Below are 15,535 nucleotides of genomic sequence, written 5' to 3' on the forward strand. Positions count from 1 at the left end.
AGTGGAGCGACGCAAGCCGCGCGAGGGAATGCGCTACGCTAGTTGAGGGTCCGCCTACGACTGCAGCACTTTTTTAGTTTACTTATTTATTTCCTGTGTTGACATTTTAAAATCTATTTTGCTTTAATGAAGAGTCGACACAAATCGTCACGTGTCTTCAGCGTTCTGACGTCCATTGTTTACACACCAGTGGGAGACATAATGAGAATCTTCCCACTTGGTGGCAGCTGGATGCGAGGACTCCAGGTTCCCATGACTGTATTGCCGCTGTATAATCACAGAACGCTTCTCCAGTCTATAAAGTGTTTTCTATATTAGTTTCATCATAAATAAGATCCGATTGGCCGACGCAGACCCCCATTAATGGCACAAAGGACAATCGGCGAGTCTTTTTAGGCAGCCTTAGCTCAACTCAGGCTGGGGCTATAAATCAGAGGCTGACGCAACAGTAGGTGCTTGTGTTTGGGTTGCTGAGTATCTCTCTGGCCAGCTCGGTATTATGCCCGGTGGGAACAGTCAGCTCTGCCAGAGTAAACAAGCGTCCTGTACAGTAGTGGCGGAGAGGCCGAGCTGCATCCAGATGATGTCCTGTCACTGGTGTGAAGCTTCTCAGCTGTCAGGGTGGGTGCTGGCTGGACGAAGGAACTTAACTCTTACAATGACAGTAAGTATCTGTTTGCATGGTCTCGATATCGATAATGCTTCCCATTATTTATGGCATCTCTCCCTCTCTCTCTCTCTCTCTCTCTCGTTCTTGCTCTCTCTCTCTCTATTTATATATATATATATATATATATATATATATACATGTATATAGGCTAACTAATCCTCACCTCTATGAGGTGAAGTACCGCCACTGACCACTAGAGGCCACTCGGCAGTCCAAATGACTCCTTTGTGTACTAAAAAGATGTCATAAGAGAAAGTGAAACATTTTTTGCAGGGACACTGATCGGTTTCACACTTGCTGAATATGGAGAGAGGGAGCTGTGAATACAGAGATTGGAGGTAGGAGCAGATAGGGCTGGGGGTGTGGTGGGGTGGAGAGTTTTGTGGGCTAAAAACTGTCACAGCTCAAAGTGAAAGTAAAAACTATCACAGCTCAAAGTGATATTTCATGGGAGTTTATGTAGTAGCAAAGTGAAGCAGTTACTGTGTGTCTTTGGAAGAGATCCAGCGCTTATTCCTACTGCTACAGTAGGTCTCAGGGTCGGCCTGCATTCAGACAGGTTAGAAGGAACCCCTGGGCAGAGAAGTGTCAGCCTCAGGGAGAGGAGAACGTTGATTTAACATCAGCCACTTAGGATAGAGCAGGGGAGGAGCACAGGCCTCTGGGCAGGGTGATCGGTGCCGGACGGTGGACTCTGATAGGCTACCTTTAACGGTCACCAAGGAACTATTTGATGTGCGTCCAAGTACATTTCATAGAGAGGTAAAGCTTGCAGGTATGCGCTGCGCCATTTCAGCACCTGATTGTAAAGTGCACAGAATTCATAGTCCATATACACAGTCGGGGTGATAATGGCTTTGTGGAACTAGAATCAGGGAGATTCAGGGGACACCATCAAAGGGGCGTATCACACTCTTCCAAAAAAGGCGTGTCTATGTCATATATGGCCATGTGTACGCTTACATGCTTTTTGCTGAATATGTCTAATTAGTAACAATTTATTTTGGCAAGTATTGATACTGACATTGCTGCCTGTAAAATGTAGTTTCTTGTTTGTAACTTTATAATCGCTAAGAGATATATCTTACCTTCTCAGCATCATATATATGATTAATGCATACTTTCCCAGAGAAGCCCAGAGAGGAGACTTTCAGCAGCATTTCTGGGGGCGGGGCCTGATGTAGACGTCATCAAGCCCCGCCCACAATACTGCAAATCCCACAATTTGCGGGTTTTCGAGGAGGGGACAGGGCTAAAAATGGCGCATATTTAGCCCTGCCCCTCCCCCGAAAAGCCACAAAACTTAGTTATTTAATGCTGCTGCAGGGGAGATGCGAGGGGGTCTGCCTGTCAACCTTTCCGGGGGCCAGAAGTGAGAGTCGATTTTCAGTTGCCTCCTGGCCATTCTGTGAGGGTAAGCAACCCTGCAAACTTGCCTACTTTGTAATAAAAATGTCAGCGAGACTGTGAAGGGGACAACTAGAGGCGCGGACGTGTACACATGTGACAGGTGCGTCGTCCAATGACGTAGATCCGAATGCAGATGACCCCCCCCTTAATCCGGCCCTGGCAGGCCGTAAGATCTGCTGTACTTGTTAAAGAAGACGTGTCTTCGTGTCATGGCTGGTTCATGTATTGTGTTTTACACGTGGTTCCATATTAGTGGCCACAAGAAACTTTAAAACGCATGTGGCCATAGGAATAATTGTGCCTTACAGCCACTGCAGGGAAATGCAGCTGATGATTCCATTTACATATAAGTATATTTATCTAAAAAAAAAATCTCCAAAAATGTAACATCTGCATAATATGGGTTAGGTGCAATTAGGGAGATTGCTAGACTCTGCAGGGAGTCTGGGAGATCACTACTTTTTCAGGGAGTCTCCTGCAGAATGCAGGAGGGGAGGCAACTATGAAGAAAAATGACTGAGCAATATTGTGGCCAATTGCCGAATGTGAAGGAACAGCTTTGAAAATGTTACTCATTTAGTACAACATGGACTAGCACTGACTAGAAAGGTCATTTCTGCAACGTGGGTGCATGGTTAAATTAGATATTGTAAATTATACTCAGGTAGAATTCCTACTATATATGCTCCAGAATTGTTATATACACTTCTTAGTGCAAGTATCATTTTAAATCTATACTTTGACATAGGAAAACAGCGGACCCTGCTTTCAGTGTAAATCTAATATATAAAAGCGAAAAAATGTGTCTGTCCTTCTGTCTTTCTGTACAAATCTGCAGTTTACAAGCGAAGATTGTGATATTTTATGTACGAGCGTATTAAAACACGGCCGAGGCAACTAAAAAAAATAAAAATAGAAATTAATTACTGTTGATTTTTAATTAATTAAAAAACACAATTTTTGTTGGACGCTCATTGTGGGGCCTCCACAATGAGCGTCCAGCATAACTCCGGAATGCCTGGAGCAATTTACACCAAACCTGGTACACATATGACTTACAATCTGGGAACAAACACTGTGGGGGAAATATACCCCTAGCACCCCTAGGGGTGAAACAGCAGCACAGAGTATATAAGGAGACACCATAACTCTGGAATGCCTGGAGCAATTTACACAAAACTTGGTACACATATGACTTACAATCTGCAACCAAACACTTTGGGAGTAACACACCACTAGAGGTGAGGCAGCAGCACAGAATATTTCAGCAGACAGCATAATATGTCAGTGACAACAGGGCAGCAATTGACAGGGGCAGCGGCAGTGACATAAAGTGAGGAGGGGAATGGAGACAGCAGGAAGCCACAGACTGAGAGTTATATAGTGGGAGGAGCAGGCTTCCCAGCAGCACAGGGTATATCAGGAGATGAGGGATGTGTCAGTGAGGACAGGGCTGCATGTGACAGGGGCAGTGACATGATGTGAGGTGGGGAATGGGGGCAGCAGGAAGCCACGGACTGAGAGTTATATAGTGGGAGGAGCAGGGTCTCCAGCAGCACAGAGTATATCAGGAGATGGGTGATGTGTCAACGAGGACAGGGCTGCATGTGACAGGGGCAGTAACATGACGTGAGGAGGGGAATGGGGTCAGCAGGAAGCCACAGACTGAGAGTTATATAGTGGGAGGAGCAGGGTCCCCAGCAGCACAGAGTATATCAGGAGATGTGTCAGTGAGGACAGGGCTGCATGTGACAGGGGCAGTGACATGATGTGAGGTGGGGAATGGGGGCAGCAGGAAGCCACGGACTGAGAGTTATATAGTGGGAGGAGCAGGGTCTCCAGCAGCACAGAGTATATCAGGAGATGGGTGATGTGTCAACGAGGACAGGGCTGCATGTGACAGGGGCAGTAACATGACGTGAGGAGGGGAATGGGGTCAGCAGGAAGCCACAGACTGAGAGTTATATAGTGGGAGGAGCAGGATCCCCAGCAGCACAGAGTATATCAGGAGATGACTGATGAGTCAGTGAGGACAGGGCTGCATGTGACAGGGGCAGTGACATTATGCGAGGAGGGAAATGGAGGCAGCAGGAAGCCACAGACTGAGAGTTATGTAGTGGGAGGAGCAGGGTCCCCAGCAGCACAGAGTATACCAGGAGATGTGTCAGTGAGGACAGGGCTGCATGTGACAGGGGCAGTGACATGATGTGAGGAGGGGAATGGGGGCGTCAGGAAGCCACAGACTGAGAGTTATATAGTGGGAGGAGCAGGGTCCCCAGCAGCACAGAGTATATCAGGAGATGCCTAATGTGCTGCACTATATAAGAAACTGTAAATAAATAGATAATATCCCAGGGACACTGTTGTAATTTACCATTCTCCTCCCGTAACGAAGCACGGGTATTCTGCTAGTCATTGAATAAACTAGTTCCGATGAGCTCTGCTGCTGTATGTACATGAATGATTATATGATTATAGACGTATAATATTTGTATTTTACGACGCGCTTATTTTATTTCTGGATATTTCAGCATCTGATCTTTACTATCGTCCCTTGTACTAATAACACCATAGGGCTAATTAAAAGTTAATCAGTCACTTGTTAAAACTTTATTGTACTTTACCTGAAGGGTGAATCTTTGAACTTTGCTACAAGTAAAAGACTTCTTTATAACCATACAGCTCGTCCCAGGAATGTTCTGCAGGAGAAATATGGACGGAACGTTCCAGAACTATAGGGATTATTTATGTTTCAAATAAAAACTTATTCCCCAACCAAACCATTGAGCGTTAGAGGAAGCGACTTTCACTGGTCGTTAAAGACCAAACACGTTGTTGTATTATTATCTTTGTTGTTAAGACCAACTTTCCTATCATGTGCTCGTCTCTGTGACCCCCAGACCCTCCTGTGTATGTTGGAAATAGTCCCAATATCTCTGGGATAAGGGAAGTTGGGAGAGCTGGGGATCTATCTGGATGTGGGCTGGCAGGTTGTTTGCTGTTATGAACTAGGGCGGAGCAGGAAAACCCAGTAGGACAGGGAGACGGGTGATCAGATCAGCTCAGAGATTACTGTGCATCTCTAGGAGATAGGAAAGGGATTCTCTCTCTCTCTCTGCCGCAGGTCTCTGGAGGATAACATGTCTGGGGGTCTCTGGACCTTTGTGCTCTGCGCCTTCTTCCACTATGGTAGGTTTGTCCTGTATACTAGGCTTGCATGGATATTGGAGTTTATTGTATACTTGTAGGAATAACCTATCGGCTCCCTTTGCAGGACTATTATCAGTGATATATTTGCAATTTTTGCACAATGCTAATTAGAAAGTTTAATGTACAGAAACTATGGGACGTTGTTAATGCTGCAAATGTGACTTTATGGGATGCACAATTTACTGGCTGAAGACTATAACGTTTAGTGAGATTGTTACTATTGTATGTGTTCTGGTTTCCTATATACTGTAAGTGTCCTAACATAGAGGCACACGCGGTGCGATGTTCAGATTCGTTTTGAACTTTTTAGAACTTTTTCGTTCCAAACGCATCGCTTGCGGTTCAAACCGCACAGTGTTTCTTTTGGCTTGCGAAGCGATGCGCGCTAAGGGCCTGATTCTGGTTGACTCTCAAAGCAGCTCGCTACTTTGCGAGCCATGTAACGACCACCCGCCAGGCGTGCGAATGTCCGCCCCACCCGCTACACGCCGATAGTCCCAGCAGCACTGTGAGTGGATGTTTTGCATAAACATCCATTCGCAGGCTTGCGTGTGGGTCCGAAGTCATTCGATGGTCGCCGACCATGGAATAATTTCTGTAGCGCTCGCTAATCTAAAACAATCTCTGGTGACTTAGATCTGCGGCATCCAGCTCCGAGAACTGGCCGGGCAGCTATTGTCTAGTGACATCAGCTGCCCACCCCCGCAAAGCAGGTGGCCGCTCCCGTTCGCAAGGAGATGACCAGCGTTTTCCTGGGCGCTCCCAGCGGTTTCACGGGTAAGTCCAGGAAAAGAAGAACCCCTGCTACCTGCCTCCTACATGACCTTCCTTTGCGAGACTATGCAAGTCTTCGAAGGCGCCCGCATTGATGCCCTGTATATGCGCATAAGCGATTATGTCTATGCGCAGAGCTTCACCAACGAACTCCCCGTGCGAACGTATTGGGTGAGTTCGCTAATCAGAATCGTCCCTTAGTAATAGCACGCTGTTGTAGTGTATGTCACGCCATTTGAACTAGGGCCATTATTCTGGTTCACTCGCAAAGGCAAATTCCTTCTTAACCCCTTCAGTGGGGTGTTTTTTGTTTTAGGGAGCTCTCCCCACTGGGCGAGTTTTTTATGGGGAAGGCTCCCAAAAAAATCTCACCACTGCCTCCCCGGATCCGGTCAGGGGATGCAGTCAGTTTCCTGGAAATCCCGGCACTTTGTCCCTCTGTGGGTATCCACGACACCCATAGAGGGAGAATAAATGAGTGTGCCGATCCACGTCCCCCCTTGTCGGGATTTCGGTGGTCGGGATTCCGGCGTCGGGATTTTGACGACTGGGATTCCGACCACCGGGATTCCATACCGAATCCCCGGGCAGCGCTGCTGAACTGTCAATCGGCCGCTGCCTGGCCCTGCGTCCCAGTGCCCCGTCCCTGCCGGTGACGGAGACTTCAATAGAACAGCCGGGGGGTGGGGGGAGGAGGAGGCACGGCAGAGGGGAGGGAGCTGCCCGGCTCTAAACAGTGGCAATCCCGAAAATTTTCCGGGCTTGTACGACTGGGCACTGAGGCACAGCCTGGAAAATTGTCAGGATTGCCACTGAAGAGGTTAAATGGACAAAACCATGTGCACTGAGGGGGGCAGATGTAACATGTGCAGAGAAAGTTAGATTTGGGTGAGTTATTTTGTTTCTGTGAAGGGTAAATTCTGACTGCTTTTTTCTACCCTGCAATATAGATCTGACTTTGAAGTAAAACCCCACCCAAATCTAATTCTCTCTGCACAAGTAACATCTGCCCCACCTGCAGTGCACATGGTTTTGTCCATTTGAGAAGGAATTTTCCTCTGCGAGTGAACCAGAATAAGGGCCTAGATGCGAAACAAACTAGTCCAAAATGTACATAGCACATATCGGCTCCTGAAGGTTAGCGGTTCCATCATTCCCTACCGGTGCAGTGTTGCTACTGCTCGGCAAAGCAAGCTGGGCTCTGTAGTTCAACAATATGGGTTGGACGACTATGTAACTCTTTATTAAGGACCATATGTAACAGGGTGCGAGGAATCATAAAGTGAGAGATTTTGGGAGAGTTTTCCCATTTTGTTAAAGCGGCAATCAATTAAAAAATGGGAAAACTCTGCACAAAATCTCCCACTTCCTAATTCTTGCACCCTATTACATACATTTGGCCCTAAATTTTTATTTTGTGCATTGGTGAGTATAGAAGTGCAAAAAATGTCTGGGGGGGGGGGGGGGGCGGGGGGAGGCGCAATTGCTGCACTACAATAAAAACTAAGTCAGAGTCTCATGGGAAGAACATTATTAACCCAAACAGTGCGGAGTCTGTCCCAGGATTGTGCAGAGGCCGAATAGCTGAGCAGATCCCTCTATTGTCCCTGCGCCAATGCTCTCTGAGAGCTATGACCAAACTTAGTGCTGTGTCTTACTGCCTGACGTTGAATAATTCAGTACAATGAGGCTCAGTAAATGTTAGTACATTCTAGCTCAGAATTGCTTGTTGCAGAAATTCCAAAATAAAATGTTGATTGTTGAAGAATACCGGAATAGTATGTTGCCTGATGCAGAAATCCAGAATCGAATTTTGCGTGTTCTAGAATTCCAAAATAGATTCCGACAGTCATTACTCCGACGTCAGAATCCTGACTGCTTCCTCGTGGGGGTTCACGACCCCCATAGAGGGAGAATAAAATAGGTGGCAAGTGCAGCTCATAACCGTGCCCGCAAAGGGCTTCATTGTGCTCCCCCCGCTGTGCAGTCGGAATCCCGACTGTCGGTGTGTCATACCACACCCGAATGTCCAGCGTTGCAGATTTCTGGAAAAGAGTGCTATCAAATGCAGAATGGTAATATCTATGGAACGATGTCTCTTCATTTACAGGACTGTCTGCAGGTGTCCCCCAACAGCCGCGAGACACCACCATAAGGAATTGTTCTAGCAGCCCTCCGGTGAGAACTGGATTATTCTTTAATTAAGATAAAGTTGTAGACATACAAATCCGGGAGGAGCAGGGGGAGGCTGAGTGTTTCAAGGTCAAAGGGTCATATCTGTTAGAACTACATTCTGATGCTGTCCTTCCTTCCTTCCTTCCTCCCCTGCAATATCGACAACCTGTGGCCTGGTCTCCTCAATGGCGGCCAAGTAAAATTGAATTAATGTTTGGAGAGTGATAATGATTATAACCAGCCAATCAGCTTCTAGCTGCCGTGTTTCAGGCTGTGTGTGAAAAATGACTTTTGGGAGCCAATGTTAGGTTACCATACACTGCCCGCTATACCCCACCAACTCACCTGGCAGTTCCCGGGTGGCTGGACCACATTTGAAACATATATTTTATATATATATATATATATATATATATATATATTTTATATATATTATCCAATGGTATTTTTATTAGAGGTCAACAGGTGTCACATATTAGTACAGAAACAGTATCAAGATGAAGTATATGGTCCTTTTGCATACAATGTAACGTATGCAAATCCAGTGTACAGATCCAATCCGCATCGGATCAGAATTGAAGGTTAGTGACATACGATGGGTCGAAATCGCATGAAAAATGGTCATATCGTATAAGTATATGGGCACCTTTAGGATAAGGCTGCAGGAGGGGATTGCTAGGGTACGTGGAGGGTTAGGGTTAGGCTTTGGGACAGTAGGATAGGGTTTGTTATCATTCACTTTTTACTTTAGTAAATACTTTTATATTACTTTTATATGTATTAGACACAGTGTAATGGATAATGTTTGTGCTGTGCTTTATTTCCCAGTACATCCCACCCACCGCAAAGATTTCCACTAAGAACCTGAACAAGCTCCGGCAGGAGATGAGAAGTCTCAGCATTAGCGCCTATATCATCCCTGCTACTGACCAGCACCTGGTGAGTGGAACGCGTTGTGCTGTGAGACGTGGTCATGATCAGTCAGGGGGGCATTTCAGAGGTTTCATGCTGCGCATATTTCGGACCCTGAGGGGCTAATACACAGTTAAGTGTGTGCTGCAGAACATGTGTGAATTCGCACTACGCATTCTACAGAAAAGAGCATGCAAAGCCAAGGGAGGCCGTATCTATGGATCTGCGGGCTATGGGGCAGGATGACCATCAGGGAGGGATTGCCGGGACGGTATGGGTAAAAACCGGACCAGGACAAAACCCCCAGACCGCCGGACCAGACATCAAACTCTGCATTTTGGAGCTTGTAGCCTCCGTTCCGGGGGGTGTCCTATCCGGGGGTGTCCTGTCCTGGGGGGCTGCCTGTGACACCTGTCACCAGGTAGAGGAGGAGGGGTAGAATAAAGTCTCCCTGTATGGTCCGGGCATGTAGGAAAAAACAGACGGTCCGGAGCACACGGGGAGGCTGTAATCTCCCCTCCACCATGTCCCTGGTGATAGCTATCACAGGGACCACCCCGGACAAGACACCCCCGGACAGGACCCTACAAGGTCCGGACTGCAGATTTTGATGTCCTGTCCGGCGGTCCGGAGTGTAGTCCGGGTCCGGTTTTTACATAGTCCCTGCCGGGACTCCTGTCTTGGGGGTGGACAGAAAGGGGGATCAGCACAGGAGTCTATCAGCTATAATTTGTCAGAAATAATCACATTTCCCCTGCAGCAATGTAGATTAGTGTGACCAGGGCTGTGGTCACTGGAGGTCTCACTAGGTACACTGAGCATTTGGGAAGAGGAAGAGGGGCCCAGCCTATTTTGTCAGTCCCATCTGACAAAATAGGCACCTCTTTCAGGTGACAGTGGAAGCAGTGGCGGCTCTTACCCTTTTGGAGGAGGGGGGCTGCCTCAATGCACCCCCCCCCCTCCACTGCCACGCTCCCCGCACCTTCCGGTCCTGGCCACTGGTCCCCTTTACGGAGCCAGTGCATGCACAGTTACTTCATACATACAGCACAATGCGCTGGCCCAAGCCTCCATGCCGCTGTGCAGCAGCCCCCGGAGGCTTAATCAGGTTCCTGGGTTGGCGCATGCACAGTATCGTCCGCGGTACTGCGCATGCACAGAACTGGTTTGGGGGGCTGCCGCGCATTTGTTCCCACCTCCCAAGGGGACTTCCTTGAATGACTTGCAGGTCGGACTTCCAATAGGAAGTCACTGGCAGGCAGGTTGGACTTCCAATAGGAAACCACTGCCAGTCACATTGGAGCCAGAGCAGTCTCACAGACTGCATCTGGCTTCACTTTAGGCAGAGACAGTGGCAGATTTTACCTGGGTGGGATGGCTGCAGCCCTGCAGCCCATAGGTAAAAACCGCCACTGAGTGGAAGACAATAAGAGGCAGAGGGTTACAGGGAAAGGAAAAGAGTGTAAGGAAAAGGCAAAGGTTGGCAGGTAGAGGTAGAGGGTGACAGGGGGAGGCAGTGAGTAACTGTAGGCAGACGGTGACAGGAGAAGCAGTGGGTGAAAGGGAATGGTAGAATGAGTCAAGGGTAACATAGGAATGCAGAGAATGGAATGGAAGGCATAGGTGGCAGAGGGTGGCAGGGAGAAGCAAAGGGTGTCAGGAAAAGGGAAAGATTTTCAGGTAGCAACAGTGGGAGGCAGAGGGTGACAGGGGAAGGTAGACAGTGACAGAGGAAGGCAGTGGATAACAGAATGAGGCAGTGGCTGAGAAGCGGAGGTACAGGGTTGCAGAAGAAGGTAGACAGTGATAGGGGCAGGGAGGGGCAAAGGGTGTGAGAAAGAGACAATGGGAGAAAGAGAGCGATAGGGAGGCAGTGGGTGACAGGAAAAGAATGAGGGTGGTAGATGTGGGTGGTAGAGGATGTCAGGAGATTGCAGTGGGCATCAATGGGTTACATTCTTTGGGAGGCAATGGGTTACAGTAAATAGTAGTGGGTCATAGGACAGGGGGATGCCGAGAGAGGCATGGGTGTCAAGGGAAGGGAGAGGGTGACAGAGAGATGTAGAGGGTGATAGAGGGAGGTGGAAGGCAACAGCTAAAAAAAGGGGGTGGCAGGGGGAGACAGAGGGTGATAAGAAGAGGCAGATGGTGACAGGGAGAAGCAGAGAATGACAAGAGGTAGGCAGTGGGCATTTAATTAATGTGTTTCTCCATTCCCCCTCCACATGCCACTCCATGTGTGCTACCCTGTTCCCCCTCCACATGTCACTCCATGTGTGCTACCATGTTCCCCCTCCACATCCTACTCTGTGCTCAGTACTTTACCCCCTTATGCACCCCTGCTTCCTTATCCCTATTGATCTACCCTCACCCACCTCCACCCATTTATCCCGGTGGCTGCGTCTGAGGTGGGGGAACTGCTGCCTAATGACTCTTCAAATATATCTTTGCCAATGATCCAAGGAGTCTGTCGTCACAGACATTTCTGATTCCTGGATCAGTGACTGAGTGAAAAAAGGACTCATCAGTCTAATCCAGGGCTGGGCAACACCGGCCCTCCAGATGTTGAGGAACTATACATCCCAGCATGCCTTGCATCAGTTTCAGCATGGCCACATAGCAAAACTAATGCAAAGCATCCTGGGATGTGTAGTTCCTCAACATCTGGAGGGCCGCAATTGCCCAGCCCTGGTCTAATCCCATACGCAACCCCAACTTGTGAAGGTCGTGAGACCGTCTTTGGGGTCACAACCCACAGTTTGAGAACCACTATAATAAATATTTTTAAATCAGCTGTAAACATGCATTTAAATGTATTACCGATCACAATCATATCAATTGCAGATCTCAAGGGACCCTAAAATAGATTCTGAGTAGAGGGGAACTGTACATCTATGGGAACCATAGCAAAGCTTTGGTAGGGGTCCTGGGTGTTGGCCCAACTGTATAACTGTACTGTATTTGTGCATCCATATTATCTTACAGCAGATATATACAGTATTTTGGAGTCTGATGTTATAACAGATTTGCATTGTCTGTACAGGGGGAGTACATTGCTGACCGGGAAAAACGAAGACAGTGGTTGAGCGGCTTCTCCGGATCTTCAGGTAAACAAAACAGTCACGCCATATACTGTACCTATAGGTGCTGAGTCTACAGCTCAGAAAACGCATACATATATCTAACTGAGGTCACAATCGGTCTTTTTGTATTCACTGGTGAAAGTAGCCGCCGCCATTATTAGAGACTAGTTACCAGCCTGTTAAAATGATGGAACAACACTAATGCGCAGCTGATTGGAGCAAGAATTGAATCCCTCTGTCGGGAGCAAGACGTTTAAAGCCCTGCACATGGGCTTGCATGGGGGGAGGAAGGGGGTGGGGGGCTGGATTTATATGCACAATATTGCTCTTTATTCACATTACATCACACCATATTGGTCCTTATTCACATTACAACACACCATATTGGTCCTTATTCACATTACATCACACCATATGGCTCCTTATTCACATTACAACACACCATATTGGTCCTTATTCACATTGCACCACACTGTATTGCTCCTTATTCTAATGCAATACACAGTGGTGTCCTTTATACACAATACACCATACAGTAGTGCATCTCCATACATATAGTGGAGCACTATAATAGCTACCCATATACACATAATGGCCCTTATTCTGGTTCACTCGCAAAGGCAAATTCCTTCTCAAAAGGACAAAACCATGTGCACTGCAGGTGGGGCAGATGTTACTTGGCAGAGAGAATTAGATTTGGGTGGGGTTTAACGTCAAAGTGACATCTATATTGCAGTGTAAAAATAAAGCAGCCAGTATTTACGCTGCACAGAAACAAAATAACTCACCCAAATCTATCTCTCTCTGAACATGTTACATCGGCCCCACCTGCAATGCACATGGTTTTGTCCTTTTGAGAAGGAATTTGCCTTTGCGAGTGAACCAGAATAAGGGCCATTGTCACACAGTATTTCTGCCCCTAACACATTATACCACACCTTAGTAATGCCTTTATAAACAAAATGCCAAACAGTAATTCCCTTTAGACATTAGGCAGGGAGTCAGTCAGTGCAGTCACATTCTGATGGACTCTGCAAAGTCCCAAAGGAGGAGGAGCTGCTGCACTTAGCATGCACATTAGCCTCCTCCAGGGAAGATGGGCATTTTCTAGTTACTGCCCGCCGCTGCCTCCATTGTCTCTGCTCCCCACATTAGCAGCTCAGTTGTGTGAGCTACATGACCCTAGACATTTGCCTACTTTGCCTTTGCCTAGGACCAGCTCTGCCAAAGCGGGCTCCTGTTTGCAGTAACCATTATAGCTACAAAAACTGAAAGTGGTCGTCGGGCATTATAAAGGGCACGGGGCGAGGGTCTCATGGGCATAACATTAGCATGTAGGGAGATATAAGAGCATATGCGGAAGTGTAATGGGTAATTAGTTCCAAAAGTCCACTGCACCATAATCCGAGGCTTTCCCTGTCTTAGGACATATGGCGTTTCTGGAAAGTCCAACCAGAATGTGGATTTTTGGAGGTTCTGTCCTCGCGATCAGCAGGTTCCATGTAAATAGCACCATGCTTTCAATGGTTCAACCAATTAAAAAGAAGGAATCCGTGAAAAAAAATAGGATTCAGCAGCTTGGTTGTTTTATTCAACTTGATCATAAGCTGATTGGTTGCTATGGGCAACCTTCCCAGTTTACCACTGGCCAAAGCTTGATACGTCCCCTCTTCATAGACACTGTGGGCGAAATGTAATAGGGTGCGATTTTTAGACTAAAAAAAATCGCACCAAATCGCACCTTTAAAAATCGCGTTTTTTGCCGCGAATTCGCATATGTAATGAGATGCGAATTAGCGGCAAAAAATGCGATTTGCCGCGATTTGCCGCGATTTTTAGTCATGAAAATGTGCGCATTTTCAGTCATGAAAATGTGCGCATTTTCATAAATGCGATTTTGTTCCAAAAAAAAAAAGTTAAAAAAAAAACGGCGTGGGGTCCCCCCTCCTAAGCATAACCAGCCCCGGGCTCATTGAGCCGGACCTGGTTCCAAAAATACGGGGGGACAAAAAGCATAGGGGTCCCCCGTATTTCTGAAACCAGCCCCGGACTCTTGGACCGGTCCTGGTTCCAAAAATACGGGGGACAAAAAATCTGGGGGTCCCCCGTATTTTGAAACCAGCACCGGGCTCCAACAGCCCGCGGTGTCATGCCACAGCCGGGGGACACTTTTTATACAAGGTCCCCCGGCCAAAACATGAGCACCGTGGCTGGTCAGCCTTGGACGGGGTACCTGGAGGAGTGGGGACCCCCCCAATAAAGGGGTCCCCCCCCCCCAGGCTTCACCCGTCCAGGGCTGAAGCCCGGGGCTGTCACCGGCGTCCGTGGCCAGTGGACGCCGGCCTGATAGGGTTAAATTCATCATACATATCATTACATTGCTTTTTACCGGCGAACTACAAGTGCCAGCAGACCTCCCCCGCATGCTGGGACTTGGAGAACCACAAGTCCCAGCATGCGGGGCATTAATGGGCCCGCTGGGACTTGTAGTCCACCTGTAAAAAGAATGTTTATAAAAAACACACACACAGAGAAGTACAAGTTTATTACACACACACACCTCAATTTTACACCAGCGTTACTTACCATTCCTGGATCCAGCGCTGGTCTGGCTGCTTTACAGCCGGCTCCCCCCGAACTGACAGGCAGCGGGGAGAAGCGGCTGTCTCCGTCGCTTCTAACAGCCTCTGTAGCGCTGTCCGAGTGCTACAGAGGCTGAGAGCGTGATTGGCTGAGCTATGCGTCTCCATGGAGACGCATACTGTAGCTCAGCCAATCACGCTCTCAGCCTCTGTAGCACTCGGACAGCGCTACAGAGGCTGTTAGAAGCGACGGAGACAGCCGCTTCTCCCCGCTGCCTGTCAGTTCGGGGGGAGCCGGCTGTAAAGCAGCCAGACCAGCGCTGGATCCAGGAATGGTAAGTAACGCTGGTGTAAAATTGAGGTGTGTGTGTGTAATAAACTTGTACTTCTCTGTGTGTGTGTTTTTTATAAACATTCTTTTTACAGGTGGACTACAAGTCCCAGCGGGCCCATTAATGCCCCGCATGCTGGGACTTGTGGTTCTCCAAGTCCCAGCATGCGGGGGAGGTCTGCTGGCACTTGTAGTTCGCCGGTAAAAAGCAATGTAATGATATGTATGATGAATTTAACCCTATCAGGCCGGCGTCCACTGGCCACGGACGCCGGTGACAGCCCCGGGCTTCAGCCCTGGACGGGTGAAGCCTGGGGGGGGGGGACCCCTTTATTGGGGGGGTCCCCACTCCTCCAGGTACCCCGTCCAAGGCTGACCAGCCACGGTG

At 48.0% G+C, this 15,535-nt stretch overlaps 1 protein-coding gene across 2 annotated transcripts in view; it reads left to right on the forward strand.

Moving 5' to 3' along the window:
- The first annotated feature begins 448 nt into the window (after window positions 1-448).
- Window positions 449-15,535, forward strand: part of XPNPEP2 (X-prolyl aminopeptidase 2) — a 132,134-nt gene continuing 117,047 nt past the window's right edge. The window contains exons 1-6 of one of the 2 annotated variants that reach the window (XM_083160338.1): window positions 576-664; window positions 944-1,008; window positions 5,205-5,269; window positions 8,175-8,242; window positions 9,068-9,178; window positions 12,195-12,258. In XM_083160338.1, the coding sequence (XP_083016464.1) occupies window positions 974-1,008; window positions 5,205-5,269; window positions 8,175-8,242; window positions 9,068-9,178; window positions 12,195-12,258 (343 nt within the window). In that variant the 5' untranslated portion in view covers window positions 576-664; window positions 944-973. Of the gene's footprint in view, window positions 665-943; window positions 1,009-5,204; window positions 5,270-8,174; window positions 8,243-9,067; window positions 9,179-12,194; window positions 12,259-15,535 lie in introns of both variants that reach the window. The other variant, XM_083160339.1, reaches the window with a different exon arrangement.

Source organism: Crinia signifera, chromosome 9 (genome assembly GCF_055691185.1).
Source record: "Crinia signifera chromosome 9, ASM5569118v1, whole genome shotgun sequence".
Classification (NCBI taxonomy): domain Eukaryota; kingdom Metazoa; phylum Chordata; class Amphibia; order Anura; family Myobatrachidae; genus Crinia; species Crinia signifera.